We start from the raw sequence: 22,074 nt of genomic DNA on the forward strand, positions 1-22,074 counted from the left end.
CTCATGCAGCCTTTCCTCAGCACATGCACCAGCAGGAAGGAGAAGGAGAGGGAGGGAGGACGGGAGCTCTCGGGTCTCTCTTCCTATGAGGACAATAATCCCTACATCAGGCCTCTGCCCTCAGGACACCATCTAACCCTAATTACTTCCTACAGGCCCCATCTCCAAATGCAGTCACACTGCAGTTAGGGCATTGAGAAACGAATTCCGTGGAAACATGGTCAGTCAATAACAGTGGCTAATGAAAAGAAAAACACGTTTTCAATTAGCTGACTATTCTCAGAATTCTTTCTGCTGGTATGAGCTGACAGTGTGTTCATCACCAGCAAGGAGTCTGCCAGCGCCTCCTCACTTTCTCCCAGGAGAGGTTACGGAGGGGAGGCGAGGCTGGGTCTTCCCAGGGCTGGTCTCCCTGGGCTCTCCACCTGGCTACTGGGGCCCAGACACATCCCCGTGAAGGGCCAGCATGCAGTCCAGCCAGGGACTAAGAACACTCAGAAAGGAGTACTGGATGAAGGGTCACCAGGACCGGGTGTAGACCACAGTAATGTCAAGTTTACTTAAATGATGTAAAAATAATCAACTTTTTATTTCAAAGAGAACCGAGTCAGACACCGTCCTCACGACTTTGCTCCCCGGAAGGTGATAGACAGGGCAGGAAGCAGGCCCAGGCTCCGCGAGCCTTGGCTGCCACAGCGTGACCAGGTCTCCTCGTTGGAGAGGGCCAAGGGCTGAATAATTATTAATTCATTAAAACACATAATCCAAGTTGACCAACTGGCCCAAAAGAGGAGCAGTAGCAAGCTTCAGGGGGATGACGTCCCTGGTGACAATACAGCCAGCCCCAAAGAGGGAGACTTCCTCATTTTTGCCTCTTGGCTTCGGACCGAATTGGGAGCACTTTTGTGTAACCCCTTTGTGAGAGAATCTGGAAGCTGGGATTTAATTTTGTAGAGTCTCCTGAGGGGTCTTTATTCCTCAGGGTGTCAGGACAACTCTAACACCACAGGAGGGTTCCTCACTTATTTCCACTTCAAAGGGGCATTAATAATAATCCTCCTTATTACAGAACCCAACCAGACCTTTCTGGTGTGATGATTAATTGGGAGGTGTTGGATTTTTTTTTTTTTCAATGTATCAGGTGCAAGCATTTTAGCCCCCCAAAAATAAATGTCCTCTCTGCAAAAAACAGGCACAAACAAAAATGTTTTGAAAAGTAATCACTTGTTTAAAAAATGGAAATTGGGCTTCTGTGTTGCAAGGAATGTATGCACATAACGGTGAAATCCAACACTGGTAAATGATCTGACTACCTCAAAGTGAAGTTTTTGCCTTCCTACAGTGGCCTTTAACCCTGCCCTTTCCTCCAATCTGAGAAGAGCTGATGTTGATGGAACATATAATGGCCCCTTTCCTGTGTAGTAAAGTCAGCAATAAAGCTTAGTAATTAAGGGTACCAGGGAGGCCCAGCCCAGCAGGCTAGTGGTGTGGCGAACACTTTTAGAACTTCAAACAATATCAAAGTCACTGAGAAACGGGCCTAGCTCAGTTCTGGTTTGAATTAAGCCTCACTTCCACACGCACTTTTCAAATCCAAGCTCAAACAAGAAAGCCAAGGCCTTCTGGATTTCATTAGAGCCAATTATCTTATCTGTTTCATCTCAGGCCTGACCCTAAGGCTGGCAAACAGCTATTCAGTGCATTTGTGGGGTTGTTTGAGAAAGCCTCCAGCCAGCCAATGGCCCGAGGACCTGCTAATTAAAACACCGTTGCCCCCCTGCCTCTAGTGATTAAATATTTTCAAGCTTTTGTAAATAATTTTTCCATTCTTTGCCCCAAGCCTCAAAGGTCCAATATATGCAGTAATTTATTTAGTTTGTCAGAGAATACTGTTGGAAATAGGGTCATAATGGAGCCTTTGGAAACTTTTATACGTCTTCATACTTCTGAAAGTGACAGTTTATAAACCAGCCAAATGTGTATACTGTTTCTGATGTAATTACGGCCTAATGGCCTTTCTCCTTTTGAAGTGATATAGTATATAACAGGCTTACATTTTGTCAATAATCATATTTCCTCAAATGTCAATGATATCTAGCATCGGAATTTAATGAGATCATTTAAGACCTAGAAACTGTATCAAGGTATATTGCCTTCAGGTTTTTGGCCCGAGGGCGGGTCACAGTCACAGAGCCCGGCTTGGGAAGAAGACTAATCTAATTCTTGCTTGCTCTCTGGCAAGGACCTGCTCGGGAACACCGGGGATTCTTTCCAGAGACAAATTCTGAGGAAGCCATGAATGATACGATGATGCCACTTTGGGAAAGAAAATATTCAGGAAGAAAAGCGAATATTTAGAGTGAAAATTATTAAATTAAAAGCCGTTTCCCAGACGTAAGTTATATTCAGACTCATCTTAGAATGTCAGAATGATACTCATCCTGCAGTTGCGTTGTAGGGGAGGGAGGACATTAGAAACTCGCTCTGTGGCTCGGACAGACACTGAAGCACACCTGGGTTTGGTAAACACCCGGGAAAGCCAGCATGGCCTTCCTAACGCATGGGCTCCCCTGCCCACCATGAGCCTCCGGCTTGCTGTAGGGCCACTCAGCCAAAGTGCATGTGAGTCCAGACCAGCTCCTCCTGGACCGAAACGGAGTCAGCACGGCACACACACCTCTTTCCTCCTGCCCTGGGCCCTGCCATTCAGGCCCACCCGTCTTCTGGCCAATCCAGTCACATTTTATTGGAGGAAAATAAAAAAACCCAGGATTTTGTTTGTTGTTGTTGTTGTTGTTGTTGTTGCTCTTTTTGAAGTAGCACAAGAAAAAATGCCCGCTCGTTAGCTGCATCCAGGGTTCACTAACACACCTATGAAAAAGAACTACGGGACTGAACAGCTCTGCTTCTGTTGTTCTTAAAATGACACTTTGGTCTTATCCTAAATAATAGGCTTTTAATAAAAACATCCACCAAAGGCAAACAATTAAACAATACATAAAGCACCAGGGGGCAACCTTGTGGTTCAGTTACAGTCTGGAGCCATTCCAAAGGAGAACATGTGGGTATTTTACAAGGAACAATACACTTTTCCAAAGTTATTATAAAACAACAAAATTTTAAATTGGACCTCATAAGCCCTTCAAACTTGGTACAGGATTTTACACTAAGTTCTGACAATGGGAAGATCTCTTTACATTCTAATTTCTCAAAAGCTTATTTAGGGAACTGTGCCAAACCCAAATTTAATTGCAATGACATATATATTTATTTTCTATTCTAAAGGACAGATAAAATATTAGTATGTTACCGTTTTAAAAATTGATACTAGTAAACCTACAGGTAAATGATCCTTCTTGCACATTTCTTTTTCATCTGGATTCTACATATAATCATTTGATTTTTATCAATTTTCATACCCTCAAAAAAAACACTAAACAGAATGGAATAAATTAACAAGCTTTTGGCAGACTCGAGTTCTCTGAATAATTTAAAATTTAACCAGATGATTTTTAATTAAATCAGTAAAATATGACACACACCAGATTTTATCATTTCTGTCCCTGACTCTTTCTTTCACCTGCTGAACACTTGGTATAATTATACTCACTGGAGAGAAAGGCCTCGCTGACTAACTTCTGCAGTGACATTTGCCAGTGAGAAATCCCGGAGTATGAAAGTGGATAATAGTATCAGAAACTTGTACCTGGGAGAGGACTCGGGTACACAGAGCGAAGGCAGAGGCCCAGCTTGGCCACTTTGATATCTGAGAGACGCCTTATGAAACTGAATGCACAGAGGATCCAGTGGCCAAGCTTTCTCTGGGCTCAAAACTTTTAAATTATGTATCTGTGCCCACTCCACTTTTGCTCGAGATTGAAAATAAACTCTTTGTTTCTTTGTCTGTAACTATTGTTTGAATAAAAATGCTTATTTGTTTCTTGCATTTGATCCACTTAAGGAACTCCAATATTGCTTTAACTTAAAGACATTATGCACTAGCAAAAAAACATACCTTTGGTGAACCGATACTTTGTTTCACATGCAATGCTACATATGATTCTTTAATAGGTAAGATAATATATAGTTGCTATTTTCTTGATGGGCTTCTCCACAATTGTTTTGGGATGCAAAATATTCCCAAATTGAGATGCAGATGGATTTGAAATTCTGCTGAGATTGAAAGGTGGCTAAATTATCAATTCCCTCCGCTTCTCCTATCCACTTTTTAAATTGTGAAATATAAACTACAATGGCAAGAAGGGTATTTTCCTAAGCCTTTTCCACTAGAAGTTATGTAGTTCACGAGCCTGCTGCCCTCCATTGGCTTTATGACAGCGATGCTGCTCTTTGGAGGAGGAGATGTTTAGACAAGCAATACCCAGAACGGTGCGGTGCCCACAAGAAACATGGGCAGATTCCTAACAGATAGAAGGACAAGTCCTCACCCTTCTAGAAGAGTGTCAGAGCAGTTTAAATGTCTGCATAAATGGGAACAGATGTTGATATACAAGTTTCATCTCATGACATCAAGTCATTGGGATGAAATATGGAAAACTGAGTCTATCATCCAGATGTTTGAACTGGTCTCCGAAGGTCCTGCCTACCCGGAAATGGTGTCAACTCCAGCCTCGTGCCTGGGGAGTAACATGTGAGTGGACTTTCTGTTGAATGGAACTTTCCCAAAGATGATCTATCTAAAAGGTTCATAAGTAAATTCTTATTAATAAACATTATCTTCACCTAGTTCTCAAAAAAAGAAACACCAATTTATGTTAATCACATATTTAAAAAAATTATATATTTTTTCACATGATTTGTCATCTCAACAAATTCATTTTTAGTAAACTTTAGGGGTGAAATCCTGAAAAAGCAAGGGAATTATTCAGTTTGAAGAAAACGCATCTAATACCCAAGGCACTGAAATTTGGTTAATAGCTATTCGATCAGATAGAGAACTGAACTTTTATTTGACTTTATCTTACCAGTAAATGAAGCATAATCTTAAATCCTCACTAAAACTGTGAACAAAGGGTGACCCCACACTTTCTGAATTATATTTACTTTCCATTCTGGCTACGTCATATCATAATTAACTGCACGACAACTTCAGTATTACTGGGTGAGATGATTTAAGTTGATGAATTGATCTGACTGCTTGACCGTCCAAAAAATCTGCTATCTTTGGCCTCCACAGCTTCACAATAAGACTTTGTGGAAAGCTTTCATTTCCTGGTATCTTTGAGTATTCCACATATGTTGGGAGGATTTTGTACAAAGCAACGGTTTTATAATCCATTGTTTCATCTTGACAATAAAAACAAATCATTTCTAGTCACGCACATTGTGTTCTTTCTTAGAGAGAACTGCTAGGAAAAAAAGAATTCAGTGAACATAGCCACTCTTTTAATTAGTCCTTATTATTTGGAAAACTGTGTAATCGCTGCACAAAATCCTGGAAATATGTGGCTTTAAAACTGTTCTAAGTCAGAAGGCAAAAATGTCTTAAAATTTTTATAGTTGATCTGACCTTTTAAAATAATATTAAAAACGATGTTGTAGCATTTGAACTATTTTAAATAGTTCTTCACTGAAAGTATCATTCACCTTTCAAAGCTTCAAGCACTTCAAGATACTTCCTGGACTTTTTACCTGAGCTCTGTACTGTCTAATAATATCATATCTCTTTGATGCTCAGCTCGAAAATGAAGTTTGCAAGTTTCCCAAGGAAGACAGGTGTGCCTAAGATCAATTTACTCGCAGGGTCAAAGAGCAGAATTCGAAGGGTATCTAGAGACACACACCTATAGAAATTGTAATTTTTTGATGAAAATTGGTACAATATGTTGCACAGATGAAAGAGGGAAAAGAGTGTTCTCAAAGTATACTTATTGGTGAAACCAAAGAGCAGATAGAGCTGACAGCTTTCTAAAAATGTACTCCTATAGCTCATTTTCTTCTGACATGTTCTGGTAAAACTTTTAAAAACATCTCCATGGGCTGAATGTAAAGAGTAGAGTCTGGACAATGAATAAGATTGTAGATCATACCAGCAGCAAATTCATATGCACTGCTCTTCATTGAAATAAAATATCAATAGATGAAAATCATTACTGCTTTGTTCCCGAGATTGATTGACAAGTTCAAATTTGAAGCCCACATCTTCTTTATTAGCCAAGTCTTTCTGAAAGAGAAAATGTGGGCTTGATTTGCGAGCTATGATAAATGGTCTGGGAAAGATGGTAGTAGGGCCAATTTGATATGTACAGTATTTCATATTGGCAAATTGTTTCAAGAAATTCCACCCTTTCCCAAAATGTCTTCGACGTCCTTGGGAAAATGCATGCTATCATGAGCGTAATATATCTGGTTGTCACTAACAATTGAGAACCCATTGCAAAGTGGGAAGCATCGACCACAGCTCTTATAGACAAAATGAGACCCCAAATCATTTTGCAGTATTGAGTATGATTTTTAGATGACAACAAATCATTCTTTACCTCAAAATTGGATCTAAAAGCTCATTTATCACTCTATGTCCTAGTAAGATTTAATTTGGTATTTCTCAAGTTCAATTACGTATGCATTCCAAAAACTCTAAATGTATACACAAGAAAAAAATACTTCTTTTAACAATGAAGGAGAATATATTTACCATTGCAAATAGTCTAAGTTATCAAAAGGAAGAAAAGCTGTGGGGGTTTCATTGGATGGGCTGTCTCAGTATTCAGACGAGGGAAAGGCACAGGAAGCAGTGGTTTGGGGTTGTATGATACAAGGTAAGTGACAGTTGAGGAGTTGTTTGCAATTTTAAAATAGTGTTACCAACTTGGACGTCCAAGCCAAAGGTTGGAGAGACTGAAATTCACTTGCAAAGAATTTCTCACTATATTCCTGTTTTATCACCCCTGCTCTTGAGTGAGGAACTACACTTCTTAGCTGGGGCCTAACGGAGCACTGTCCACACACGCATGCTTGCCGCCACCAAGTTCCCGATCACTACATACGAGCTGTGTGACATCAGAAAACCCACTGAAACACAAAGGGGCTTGATGTATGCATCTGGAAACTGGGAGCACTTAGCTCAACAACTGGTAAAGATGAACAGAAACGAGCAGCTAGAATATTAGGTCCTCAGTGAAAGCTCTACATTACTATGTTATTATCATCATTACATTGTTATTATTTTCACAAGGGCATTACTGGCCATTCTCTTCAGATGAAATTACATTAAAATATAATATAAGTAAGAATAATAGCCATAAAAATGTACTTACTTGTCATTTTCAACAGGAGAGAACATAAATACTTACAATGGTCCAATTTCATTTCTCAGAATTTAGCAACCCCTTTTCAGTCTATATGTGACAAGAATTTTTAGAAGTCACTGCTCTGAAATTAATGAGAATAATGATGATGTATTTGATAAAATGACAAGGAGAGAAAAATAAAAGAATTCACTTATTTATGTGCCCTACTCCAAATGACCTGCCATCTCGCCATGGTAATAAACCCAACCAGGCCGCGAGAGCTCCAGGCAGACCATTGCTGATGAGTTGTCTGAGGAACAGATGCTCTATGGACACAACGGGGCTCTATCCTCTGCTCTCGGCTTACATACATATTTGTTTTCTTTTCTGCCACAAGCAGGGGAGAAGTCATAGAAAGCTATGGTTCCTTCCTTATCTTTAAAGATGCTGAACTGAGAACAGAACTGACGGTTTGACTTGTGCCCTAAGAAGAGACATGCCATCTAGTAACGTTTCCAGTCACAGTTTTGTATTAATGGCTTTCAAATTTGCTTCTGTCATTAAAGCAAACAGGCCTGAACCAAAGACAGGGGAGGAGAGAGAGATGGAGGTGCTCTGGACTGCTTTTACCTGCTCAATTGATTCAACTGCTTTGAGTATGGACCACATGCACTAATTTTTCAGTCTTCCAGTTACTTCTACAGTCAAAGTGTGTGAGCAAAGGCTACAATTTGTAAGCACAAAACACGTTGGTTAAATAGAGATCCTTCACAAGACAATGAAAAGAAAAGAAATAGTTTATAATAAACATAATAACACAAATTTGGCTAGATATTTATTTTCCAGGTAGGACAACTCACTCAAATCGCCTTTTTTAAGTGGAAGACTGACAGTCTCAGTGAAACAGACTCAATCCGGCTGCGAGTTTCCCACTGAGGTGAACATCCCCGAACTGCTGATACTATCGGTCCTTTGTCTTTTGAGAATCATCATCATTAAGAAATATTAATTACAGCAGCTACAGATAACACACTGGCTTGATGAGTTGTGACTTTTTATTTCACCATTTGTTCGCATCAGAGGAACCCAGACGGACAGCTCTGCGCTACTCTCCTAGCCAGTCCTCACTGTGTGCCCAATGAGTCATTTCATTCCATCAAACCCTCCTGAATTTCAGGGGTTTGTATTTCCTTTTTTTAATACTAAAAAGTCATACAAGGAATGTCATTTGCTCACTCATTTGATTTATCAATAAAATAGACATAATTCCAAGGACTATTAATATTGTCTACATTGAAAAATATTCTTTTCATTGAATTTATTGGGATGCCACTAGTTAACAAAATTATGCCGGTTTCAGGGGCACAGTTCTATAGCACATCTTATGTACACTGTACTGTGTGTTCACCACCCCAAGTCACGTCTCTGTTCATCACCATTCATCCCTCCCTTACCCTCCTCTACCTTCCTCCACTCCTCCTCCCCCGGCAATCACCACACTGTTGTTCATGTCCATGAGCATTTTTTCTCTTCTTTTTTAAGCTCTACCCTCCACCCCCAACCCACAGCACCAGACAACTGTCAACCTGCTTTCTATCTCTGAGTCTCTCTGTTTTGCCCATTGGTTCATTTTCATTACATTCCACATGAATGAAATTGTATGGTATTTATCCTTCTCTCACTGGCTTATTTCACTTAGAATAATGCTCTCCAGGTCCATCCATACTGTTGCAAAGGGTAAGATGTCCTTCTTTTTCATGGGCCAGTAATAGTCCATTATGTAAATGTACTACATCTTTTTATCCACTCATCTACTGATGGACACTTGGGCGGCTTCCAAAATCTTGGCAATTGTAAATAAGGCTGCAGTGAACATAGGGGTTTGTATATTCTTTTGAATTGATGTTTTGTTGTTTTTTTTCATATAAATTCCCAGAACTGGAATCGCTGTGTCATAAGGCAGTTCCATTTTTAATTATTTGAGAGAATTCCATACAGCTTACCACAGTGGCTGCACCAGTCTGCATTTCCACCAATGGTGCAAAAGGGCTCCCCTTTCTCCACGTCCTCACCAACACTTGTTTGTTGATTTATTGATAACCATTCTCACACATGTGAGGTGATATCTCATTGTGGTTTTAAGTTGCATTTCTCTAATGATTAGTGACATTGCGATTATTTTCATGTCTATTGGCCATCTGTATATCCTCTTTAGACAAGTGTCTATTCAGGTCTTTTGTTTATTTTGTAATTGGACTATTTGTTTTTTGGTGGTGATTTTTGTAAGTTCTTTATACAATTTGGATATCAGTCCCTTATCAGATGTATCAGCATATATGTTTTCCAATTTAGTGGGTTTCCTTTTCATTTTGTTGTGGTTCTCTGTTCTGTGCAAAAACTTTTTTAGTTCGATGTAGTCCCATTTATTTTTTCTTTTGTTTCCCTCATGTGAGGAGGTATATCAGAGAAAATGTTGCTATGCCAAATATTCGAGATTTTACTGCCCATGCTTTCTTCTAGGATTTTTATGGTTTGAGTCTAATATTTAAGTCCTTTAATCCATTTTGAGATTATTCTTGTGTGTGGTTATAAGAAGGTGGTCTAGTTTCATTTTATTGTATGTATCTATCCAATTTTCCTAACACCATTTATTGAATAAGCTATCTTTAGCCCACTGTACATTTTTGCCTCCTTTGTTAAATATTACTTGACTATAAATGCATGTGCACTTATTTCTGAGCTGTCTATTCTGTTTCATTGATGTACACATATGTTTTTATGCCAGTACCATGCTGTTTTGATTACCATTGTGTCATACTATAGTTTGATATTAGTAGCATGATTCCTCCATGTTTGTTCTTCTTTCTGTAAACCCCTGTTGCTATTTAGGGTCTTTTGTGGTTTCATATAAATTTTTGGAGTATTTGTTCTAGTTTTGTGGAATAAGCCATTGCTATTTTGATATAAATTCTGTTGAATCTATAGATTGCTTTGGGTAGTATGGACATTTTAATGATATTAATTCTTCCTACCCATGAACACGGTAAGTGCTTCCACTTATTTGTATCTTCTTCAATTTTTTTCTTCAGTGTCTTATAATTTTCAAAGTACAGGTCTTTTATATCCTTGGTTAAATTTATTCCTAGGTATTTATTCTTTCTGAAGCAATTATTAACAGGATTTTTTTTCTTAGTTTCTCTTTCTAATAGTTCATTATTGGTATATAAAAATGCAACTAATTTCTAGATATTTATTTTATATCCTACTACTTTACTGAATTCGTTGATCAGCTCTACTAGTTTTTTTGGTGGAATATTCAGGGCTCTCTCTCTATAGTACCATATAATCTGTAACTAATGACAGTTTTACTTCTTCATTTTCAATTTGGATGTCCTTGATTTTCTCCTCTTGTCTGATTGCTGTACTGTGTTGAATAAGAGTGGTGAAAGTGGACACTCCTGTTTGTTCCAGATCTTAAGAAAAATACTTACAGTTTTTGCCCATTGAGTATATCAGCTGTTGGTTTATCATACATGCCCTGAGTTCTGCTCCCTCTATTCCTACTTTGCTGAGAGTCTTTTTTTATCATAAATTGTGCTTAATTTTATCAAATGCCTTTTCTGCATCTACTGATATGACCATGTGGCTTTATCCTTCATTTCATTTATGTGGTATATCACATTTTTTGATTTGCAGATATTGTACCTACCTTTCATCCCTAAAATAAATCCAACTTGATCAGGGTGTGTGATCTTTTTAATATATTGTTGAATCCAGTTAGCTAATATTTTGTTGAGGATTTCAGCTTCTATGTTCATCAGGGATATTATCCTATAATTTTTTTCTTTGTAGTATCTTTATCTGATTTTCAAATTAGGATAATGTTGGTCTTGTAAAATGAGTTTGGGAGTCTTCCCACCTCTTGAAATTCTGGGATAGTTTGAGGACAGGTGTTAGTTCTTCTTTGAATGTTTGGTAAAATTCACCTGTAAAGCCACCCAGTCCAAGACTTTTGTTTTTGTGGGAGTTTTTTTGATGATTGTTTTAATTTCACTAGTTGTAATCTATCAGATTCTCTGATTCTTCTTGATTCAGTTTTGGGAGATTGTATGTTTCCAACAATTTATCCATTTCATCTAGATTGTCCTGTTTGTTGGCATATTGTTGTCCATAATATTTTCTTACAATCTTTTGTACAATATTTCTGTGGAGTCAGTTGTTACTTCTCCTCTTTCATTTTTGATTTTATTTATTTGGGTCCTCTTTTTTTCTTGATGTGTCTGGTTAAAGGTTTGCCAATCTTGTTTACCTTTTCAAAAATCAGCTCTTGATTTCATTGATCTTTTGTATTGTTTTTTAGACTCTATTTCATTTATTTTTGCTCTGATCTTTATTATTTCCTTACTTCTACTCACTTTGAACTTTGTTTTTGTTTTTTCAAGTTCCTTTAAGTGAAAAATTAAGATTGTTTATTTGAGATTTTTCTTGTTTCTTGATATAGGCCTGAAATGCTATGAATTTCCCTCTTAGGAATGCTTTCACTGTGTCCCATAGATTTTGGGTTGTTGTGTTCTCATTTTCATTTGTTTCAAGGTATCTTTCAATTTCTTCCTTGATCTTATTGTTAACCCATTCATTGTTTAGTAACATGCTATTTAGCTTCCATGTATTTTTGTGTTTTTCAGGGTTTTTTTCTTATGATTGATTTCTAGTTTCATAGCATTAAGGTCAGAGAAGATGTTGCATAGGATTTTATTCTTTTTAGATTACTGAGACTTGTTTTGTTTTCTAACATGTGGTCTATCCTAGAAAATGTTTCATGTCCACTTGAGAAGAATGTCAGTTCTGCTGCTTTGGGGTAAAATGCTCTGGAGATATCAATTAAATGCATCTGATGTAGTGTGTTATTTAAGACTGCCATTTCTTTGTTGATTTCCTGCCTGGAAGATCTATCCACTGATGTCAATGTGGTGTTAAAATATCCTACTCCGACTTTATTACTATCAATCTCTCTCTTTATATCCATCAAGATTTACTTTAAATATTTAGGTGCTGCTATGCTGTGTGTATAAACGTTTACAAGGTTTATGTACTCTTGTTAAATTGCTCCCTTTATCATTATGTAGTGTCATTCTTTGTCCCTTACTAGAGCTTTTATTTTAAAGTCTATTTTGTCAGATAGAAGTATTGTTACCCCACCTTTTTTTTTTCATTTCCATTTTTATGAAATATCTTTATCCATTTCTTTACTTTTAGTCTTTGTGTGGAGCCCAGGAGAGTGGTCACAAATGAAATTTTGTGCATTGGCTGTTTCAGAGTGTCTGTTTCTCCAGCAGACCCCACCCCTTTCTGGAGGACAGGAGTCCCCACTACTTTGCACAGCCAGATGTTATGTGGGCACCTCTTCCCGACTCTAGTGCTCTGGACTGGGGAGCCCAGCTTGGGATTTAGACCCCATGTTTTTCAGGCAGAGCTGCCTGCAGCTGAGCTATCCCTTCAGAACCTCAGCTGCCCCTCAAACAGGGAGAGGGGCCAGCCCTTTCGTGTCTCTGCCCTTCCTACCAGTCTCAGTGTGACTTCTCCTGTAAATCTTTGGTTGTAAGACTTCTCTTCAGCTAGTCTTCAGTTGGTAATTCAGGATGATTCTTCTCTAATTCAGTTGTAATTCCAGTCTGGTCCTGGGAGGAGGTGCCTGTGTCTTCCCTGTATTCTGTCACCATCCTGGATCCCTCCATTTGGAAATTGCTATTCAATTTTTTAAACATGTTGAGATATTTTCCTCTTTAGATTTAATAAGAAACATGAAATACATATTGTCTCTTGCCTATTACAAACTATTTAAATGTTCTTATATAAATAATCACTTTAACATTTGCAGATTCCTAAAGAAGTAATCTTAAAAATAACTTATCTACTTATGGATAAGACAGATCCATTGGAACAATCCTTTGACGTGACTGGAACAGAGGGTGCTTAGCAGGCATTCAGTAAAATTATTTGTTGAATAAAAAGAAGACACCTGACATTGTTACAAGCAAATGAAGGAGTATTCAGAGTTCTTGTAAACCCAACTCTTTCAAGGGCCAAGAAGTAGTTAGGTTTCAAGTAGCTCTTTCAGACAAAAGTTAGGCTAGTGTCACTTAATTCCCAGGGTTTCCAATGCTTTCTTCATAGCCAGCATAATTTCTATTCTTTTTTTCTGATTCAGTCATTAATTCATCAATTCATTCAGTCATTATTAAATATCCCTTCTTTGCCATGATGTGTACTAGGCATCTGTGACTTAGGTCAGGTGGGGAGAAAGGCCTCTGTTCCAGTGAAAGCTCACTGTGCTTTATTACTCCTTACTCTTTTGAATCATGAACAGTAGAAGAGGAGCAGTGTGGCATGAAAAAAGAGCAACTATTTTAGAGTCATAACCTGAGTTCATATCACGGCCCTTCTAATTAGTAGTTCTGTGGTTCATATAAACCACTTAAGAATTAGCCATAATGTCTATAAAATTTCTAATCTAGGACTTGGCATGTAAGACTTCAATAAAAATAGCCATAATTATTTTGTAAAATGGTAACCTTGAAAATATATTTTAGTTGAACATAAGAGATATTTGATATTACTGAATATTTTGAAAACTCTTCTGAAAAATCTTAAGTATATCCTTTCTTTATTTCAGGGATGAATGATTAACTGCATGGAAGAAATAACTAGCTATCTGAACTAATTTAGGTATTCCATTAAATTTTAAAAATTATCTTTAAAACTAATAACATGAAAATGTTTGGTTTGCCTGACATTTTCTTTTGCCATAGACATAATAGAAACCACAGGGCAATATATCTGTAACAAATTTTGGCTGGAAAAATGAGCAACTGTCTTATATCCCACTCTAAATGTAGTTTCACAAAGAGAGGCCTTCCCTCCAAACATACTCATCACAGTCCAGAAACAATTAAAAACTCAGAAAGAAGAAAAGGTACCATTCCCTCATCACTCCCCCATATCCTGTTCCCATAAACAGATGCCAGAAAGATCTTCAGTTTCAATACTGGGAAACAAAGGTTGCGTTCACAAGGATAAATAATACTACATTAAAATTATTTGGGATTCTATCTCATTAAAGCCACAAATTAGAAAGGAATTTGTATATTTAGACAGGCGATTCTTTGCCTGCAAAAGACTTTATGAAGCATTATCTGTTTTCCTGCCACACAATTCCACCACAGTGGCCTTGGTCCAACAGAGCAAGACCATTTCATGACTCCATGCTTTTCAGTCTATTCTCCCTGCCCCGTATGAATCCCTCTGCTCCAATCCTTTGAAAACTCCCACTCATCCTTGGAAGCACTAGTCAAACAGTACTCAATGAAGCCTTTCCTAAAACCCTCCCAAGAGAGTTCATTATTTTACCCTGTCTATGTCAAAGAACATCTATTCTCTAGAAGAGTAAGTGCCACTCTCACATGTTCCCTAAGAGCAAGTCAGTTCTGAATTGCAAGTGCTTGTCATTGTGTCTGACATATAATATGATGTGTGTGTGTGTGTGTGTGTGTGTGCGCGCGCATGTGTGTGTCCTCACCAAGGACATGTTTCCACTGATTTTCTATTGATGATTTAGAGATAGAGGAAGGGGAGAAGGGACAGAGGGAAGGAGAGGGAGAGAGAGAAAGAAACATCAATGTGAGAGAGAAACATTGATTGGTTGCCTCCCATAAGTGCTCCATCTGGGGATCGAACCTGCAACGCAGGCATGTGCCCTGCCCAGGAATATAACCACAACCTTTTGGTGCATGGAACCATGCTCCCACCAGCTGAGCCATGAGGCCAGGGCTGGTCAGTCAATATTTTTAAATGAGTGATTTACTTTCTTGATTCTTCCACAACAAGTTCACAAGTTTTTCTAGTCATTCATATTAAATAGCTAACAGACATTGCATAGTTCAAAATTAACAGAATTATTATGGTTTAAATCTGGTTTCTAAATAACTATGAATATTAAAAGCTACAGTTATATATTTCTGCAGCCTAGCTAAATAATGGTGCTTCTCCTCTCATTAAACTTACCTGTGGTGACCATACCAGAAAATTTAGAATAGTTTGCTAATGTATGTGCACATTCCAGACAAAGAGAAACTTCCATTCTTGAGGACATTCAGCAACTTTTAGGAACTTGATTTACTTACTGTTTCGATTGAAAAACAATAATGTATATTTACTATCTGTTTTCACATTATTTAATGAAATTGTATTTAAAGGGGTTCTTCAAAAAAAATCTCATTGACCATTCACTTTGCCATGTGAGGACAATAAGAACAAAATATAAAGTATCCTTCCCTGCTGTGAATTCATGATCCATTTTTATGCAAAGCTATAGTGCTACTAATAGTATTATAAATAACAAAATAAAAAAGCCCTAGGAATTCCTTATTGCAGATCTATAGGTATAATAGTATGCTGAGAATAGTAAGGCTGAGAACTTAATGTGTGTATCATGCAAGTTAACAGGTTAACTTTGCAAACAGACATTCATATGTGATGGAGAAGTAAAGTCTATTATCCCATTAAAGTTTCTTTAAGATGGTAGTAATGTTTGTTAAGTTGCAAATATGGGCAAACAAAATTCTTAACATTGAAACTGCTATTGTTTCTTAATATATATTTTTTTAGTTTTACCATCAATTAACACAAAAATATCTTTCTAGACAACCCAAGTTACAAAGTAAATAAACTTATTTCTGCTTCTTTCTATAAGTAGTATAGGTATATGAGTGTATATTTTCTGCTTCCAAAGTACAAATCTGGAATGTGAATAGAATTTTCCTTTGTATCTCAAACATATTGATTTTTAATGTATTTTTCTTGAAAATAGAAATTTTCCATCATTTTTCCCAGGCCTGTTTTCAAAAGAGAAATGACCCTCAAATGAGAAATTGAAGTGTGCATGATACACAGGACAGCATAAACCCATCAAAACTTTGTTTGTTGAAAAATTGCCCCATTATTTCCTTCAGTTTTAAATACATAAACAACATTTTCTTGGGAATTTGTAAGTCTAAATTTCACAAAAACACTACTTCTAAAATTTCTTATTATGTAGTTATCTGCTTTTACATTCTACTAAATAATATATCCAAAAAGGATACATTACCAATAGGTTAAAATCTAAAATCTTACAAGTGAGACACAAATTGACACAGTCTGATTTCTCCTTAAAACAGAGGCCCTTCCAAGGACTCATTTTTTTTTAAATTCCAGAGATAATTAAAAAAACAAACCCATACCCCAAAAAAGGCTTTTAATTTTTTTTCTTGCCTAAATGAATTTTGAAAGTTCTTTGCTTAGGAAAAAAGTAGCAGAATGCAATGTGTATACATAAATCTATATTTCAATTACCACCTAAATTTTGTAGAGAAACGTGAAACAACCAATCAACTAGTGGATGTTTTAATGTGAGAGGGAAACATTCATACCATGAAAGGGAACAGGCACTCGCTCTGCCATGAAATGAGACGGCCTCTGCCAAGGTTCCAGGAGCGAGCTAGCTCCTCAGAACCAAGAATGCTAAGTGGCGCTGTGTACAGGAGAGATCCCATAGTCCAATGAAGTCGGGAATATGTCTGTCCAATGAAGTTAAATAGGTAGTGAAGGACTTCTCAGAGCATTTAATATGCTAATTAATGTCCATTCTAAATTGTGTCCTATGTTATAACAGCAGACTTTCCCAGAGCTACTTAATAATGAAATCTTTTTGTTTTCCTCTTTTGTAGGGAGAGCATGCCTGGGCCATTGGCCAATATACCTATACAACTACAGCTAGCTCTCTTTTTCTTTTTTATATTATATTTTTAATTAATAATAATAAAATATCTAGGGATAAATTTAAACAAGGAGGTAAAAGACCTATACTTGAAAAACTGTAAGAAGTTGAAGATACAAATAAATGGAAGGATATACCATGCTTGTGAATAGGAAAAATTGACATTGTCAAAATGTCCATACCACCCAAAGCAATCTTCAGATTCAATGAAATCCCTATCAAAATACCAATAGGGTTTTTTAGAGAACTAGTACAAATAATTCTAAAATTATATGGAACTACAACAGACCCTGAAGAGCCAAAGCAAGCTTGACAAAGAAGAACAACGTTGGAGGTATCACACTATCTGACATCAAACTACACTACACTGCTATAATAATCAAAACAACATGGTACTGGCATAAAAAGACACATAGATCAATGGAACAGAATAGAGAACCCAGAAATAAATCTACATCTATATGGTCAATTTATCTCTGACAAAGGAGGCAGTAATATACAAAGTGGTAAAGACAGTCTCTTCAATAAATGGTCTGGGGAAACCGGACAGACACATGCAAACAAATGAAGTTGGGGTACTTTCTTATACCATATACAAGAATAAGCTCGAAATAGGTTAAAGACTTAACTGTAAGACCCCAAACCATAAAAACCCCTAGAAGAAAACAGGCAGTAAACTCTTTGACATCACTCTTAGCAATATTTTTGAATATATATCCTCGGGCAAGGAAAACAAAAGAAAAAATAAATGTGAGATTACATCAAACTAAAGAGGTTTTGCGCAGCAAAGGAAACCACCAACAAAACAAAAGACAACTGACTGCATGGAAGAAAACATTCGCCAACGATACAACTACATCTTGATGTACCTGTTGTCTTACATATATTCCTTACTGGCTGTGTAGCAATATTCAGGTCCCCCAAACACAACATTTTTGGAACTTTGAGGGAAGCCTTTAGCTACTTTACCTTAGTTAGACATTTACATTTCTGTTTTGGTTTTGGTGTTGGTGTTGTTTCCACCAACATTTGTTTTCTAATTTGCCACTTGCATAGAAAGAAGTACCAACCTGAATGCTTCAAGGTACTCAGTATCTCCCATGGGGGGATCAAGGCCACCTGTCCAGGCAATATTTATGTTGTATCCTTCCCCAAGGCCTGCTCCAACCTGAGAAGAGAAAAACCACACCACCGTGGGGAGAGGAGGGCACAAGGAAGAAAGCAAGAAGAGAGGAAAACAAACACATGTGAGCTCTCGAAATAAACATCAAACAACATGTCAAGCCAGCCCACCCTTGCTTGACAACCAGTGCGCTGGGTTATGCACTTGTTCTGCACTGGTTCTTGCTCCCGTGGGACAACTCAGTAATCTCGTGTAATTTAAAACACCAGCAAAGGACAAGAAAATTATGGGTAATCATGCAATGCAATTACCTGAAAGATACAAATAAAAGTAGGGCTCTAAAGAAATAAACCGAACCTCATTTGGGGCTCCGCTGCCAGGGAAAAAGTTCCCTTCATCATAGCGATGGAGCGAAATATACAGGATGCTGGGGTCAGCATAAAAGGCCTGCTGTGTCCCATTTCCATGGTGAACATCCTACAGGGAAAAGAAAACAGATGACAGATACAGTCAGGTCTAACTCCGTGTGGAGACAGAACTCTGCATTCTGATTTTGAGTTCCCTGTCTTTCTATCCCAGCCTCCTTCTCCTTTTCTGTCCTCTCCCTGTGTCCTCTTTCTCTCTCCCCTTCAGCTTGCTTCCACACCACCCCCTTTACTTCCTGAACTTTCAGGCAAATTACCCTTTAATGCACTCATTTTTTAAACTGGCTTCTAAAAATCAGGAAACCACAGTGAACATGCCCTGGAGACTCCAGATGAGCAGTCATTGAGAAAGCCCAGTCCTTTGGTACAATTAGATATTTATACACCGGCCCTTTGTACTCTTTGCTTCAGTGATGGAATCTCGCATCCTGTTTTATGGAGGAATTTTATGACTTATTAACTGCCAACAGTTCATAACCCCTCAGGCTTAATTAACTAGCCTCATTGGCCTCTGAAGAAAGACTAATGTTTAAACTACAAACTAGTATTTTGCAGAAGGATCTATGGCTTACAGAGCATTTTCGCATTTCTTGACAGAACACTAAACATACGTGTATGCATTGATTTGCCAAGTCCCACCATTAAGGTCAAAGGCTTTGCAACCAGCTGAGTAAATTGGCTTTCTTGAAGCGTTCAGTTCAGTTAGTAATCCCTCAGCAGTTAGAATCACTTCAAAAGAGATGCCAGATGCAAAAAGGACTTCATACTTTATTTTGGTAAAATCGTGACGGCAAGTCAAAGACACAGGAGCATGAGCTCATTAGCTATTAAATCATTTGGTCTGAAGCAGAAAGATGGCATGGGGCTTTATGCAATCTTCTCCAATCTGCCTAATTTTAATATTATATCGTGGCTTTCTTCCCAGCCTCCTTCCTTCCTCCTCTTTTTTCTTTCCCCACACCACTCCCTCTTCCTTTAAAACAAAACAAAACAAAATAAAAAAAATACCCTTGTCATTTTAATGAATAAAAAAATTCTTCAGACATGTAAATGATAATGATTCAAAATGCAACAGTTCTTTTTTTCTAATTGTTTTATGATGTAGACATATGCTGGAATTGTAGAAGAAATGGGAAAAAATAAAACTAGTAGCAGTTTTTAAAATGTCTTCACTGGAAGACCTAATACCCTAAAATCTTCTGAACAAAAATAAAATAGATGACTCAAAAGCAAACAGTTTATATATTTGTACTCAATACAACATTGCTGCTACCTGTGTAACATGTACAGTTTCAGGTTCTCTAATAAAAAAATGTTGGGTCACTTTTAACTATATATAGTGCTTTATTTTGTATCAGTAAAACTCACACTGTTTTCAACAATGATTCCTACAAGTTTTGGTTCTGGCACTACATTAAATCTTTGCATGGCTTACTTAGCAGTCATGTGGTGTATATGGCACTATCCCTATGGTATTTTAAATTAGTAAATTAAAAATTTACTAAAATTAGTAAATTTTTACTAATTTAGTAAATTAGTAAATTTAGTAAATTAGTAAAAATTTTTACTAATTTAGTAAATTAGTAAAAATTAGTAAAATTAAAACTTTACTAATTTAAGCCCTGGCTGGCATGGCTCAGTGGACTGAGTGCAGGCTGCGAACCAAAGTGTCGCAGGTTCGATTCCCAGTCAGGGTACATGCCTGGGTTGCAGGCCATGACCCCCAGCAACCACACATTGATGTTTCTCTCTCTCTCTCTGTTTCTCCCTCCCTTCCCTCTCTAAAAATAAATAAATAAAATCTTTAAAAAATCACTAATTTAGAAAAAGTAAACTCAGACTCAGAGTTTCAGTAATTTACTAAGGCGATACAAAGAATAATTTGCAAGACAGCATCCTGAACATTCTTCTTACTCCAAAGGCCAAACTGGTAACCATTGTATTGCTAACTTCCATTCATGATCTCTTTGATCCCCTTAGCAAACCTGTGAGGTGAGACTGGTGGTCATTATTGCTCCTCACTGAAATTTGCATAGCTTGTCTCCACTGCAACCTGCAGCCCAGAGCTCCCTCCCTGTGGGGGGTTCTGAAAGCCTGCGCTGAGCTTGCTCTCCACAGAGTAGACATCCACTTGTCCTCTCTCCCTTCCATATAGTACACGGATCCAAAATCAGTTAAGGAGTCAAAAAATACTGAGGAAGATGTGCAGCATTCTGCAGGCTTGTTCTGGTTCAAGGAACACTCATCGGGGAAAAAAATAGCTTACTGAAAAATATATCAATTCAATTCCTGGATTTCTGAATGTTCAGAGGAAAGTAAAGAGAGATGGTAAAATTATTTTCCTTTATGTGAACAAAATGAAACAGCTTAAGCCACAATGTCCTTTGAGATTGCTACTGGATACCTAGAGGAAGAACAAATAAAATTCTTTGAAAAACAACAATGAAGGAACGTTTGCATATCTACTACATGATAGAAATTTTAGCCAGCATTGTAAGAAAAATGTTTCTTGGGGCAAAATGTACCCATACTTTGAAACCCCAAAATATATACTGCCTGGATAACTTTCCTTTCTTTAGTGTTACTATAAAAGTTTATTTAAGAATGTCAAATGAAAGATGATCATCTATCTTAAAAAAGAAATCGTTTGTTCATGAAAAATGTGTTGGGTGCTTATTACTGAATATATTTCTGAATAAGAAATATAGTCTTGCCCACAGCACAGTAAGCTTTCAACTGACATTTTCATTGAAATTCACAAGTCCATTCTAAAAATACTCAGATAATTCTTGATTCCATGTTCATATTCACAAAGTTTTTAGAGATAAAGGTAAGACAGACCAAATGTGCCTTTTGTTTTAGTTAATGACTTATAATACAACCTTGAAAAGTGAAAATATACATATATTTTTTCAGCTTTCTTTGCTATAAAATACTTATGCAAAGTACTTAATGTTCAGGCATGACTGGAGGACTTATTTCTCAATGGCAACAAAATATATGGGACTGTTATAAGAAAATCATTGGTGATTATATGAAAGTCCTATAATGATGAAATTAACTAAATCATTACATGCCTCAAAATACACATTGTGTATAAGATTTTCTTGAAATGCTGAAAAATCACTTCAATATTTTTACTGCTCAAAAATACACTGAATAAGAATTCTGCACAAGAATTTAGAACCAATATATCCTTATTAAAATGTTAAAATAGCTTTGAAAAAGTTATATATTCTACCAGCTAAAGTTATCACTTATAATAATTTAGTGACAATTCTTCAGTCAAGTTTGGTGCTTGATCAAAAGTGGAAATACCCCAAATCTGACATTTAACGTGGCCTTTCTTTTATGAAGAAAGCCCCAAACGTATTATTTTCAACTGGAAGTCACATCATATAAAAGCTACCTGAGTCATCCAGGCAAATCATACTTCTAGAACAGCTTCATACCCTGAACACG

The 22,074-nt window shown here is 37.2% G+C and overlaps 1 protein-coding gene across 1 annotated transcript in view; it reads right to left on the bottom strand.

The window, feature by feature from the left end:
- Positions 1-22,074, bottom strand: part of HDAC9 (histone deacetylase 9) — an 825,092-nt gene that overhangs the window by 140,112 nt on the left and 662,906 nt on the right. The window contains exons 21-22 of the mRNA XM_036010543.1: positions 18,545-18,664; positions 18,135-18,232 (exon numbers count right to left, since the gene is read on the bottom strand). Of these exons, the coding sequence (XP_035866436.1) occupies positions 18,135-18,232; positions 18,545-18,664 (218 nt within the window). The remainder of the gene's footprint in view (positions 1-18,134; positions 18,233-18,544; positions 18,665-22,074) is intronic.

The sequence above is a fragment of the Phyllostomus discolor genome, chromosome 10 (assembly GCF_004126475.2).
Source record: "Phyllostomus discolor isolate MPI-MPIP mPhyDis1 chromosome 10, mPhyDis1.pri.v3, whole genome shotgun sequence".
In the NCBI taxonomy this organism is placed as follows: Eukaryota; Metazoa; Chordata; class Mammalia; order Chiroptera; family Phyllostomidae; genus Phyllostomus; species Phyllostomus discolor.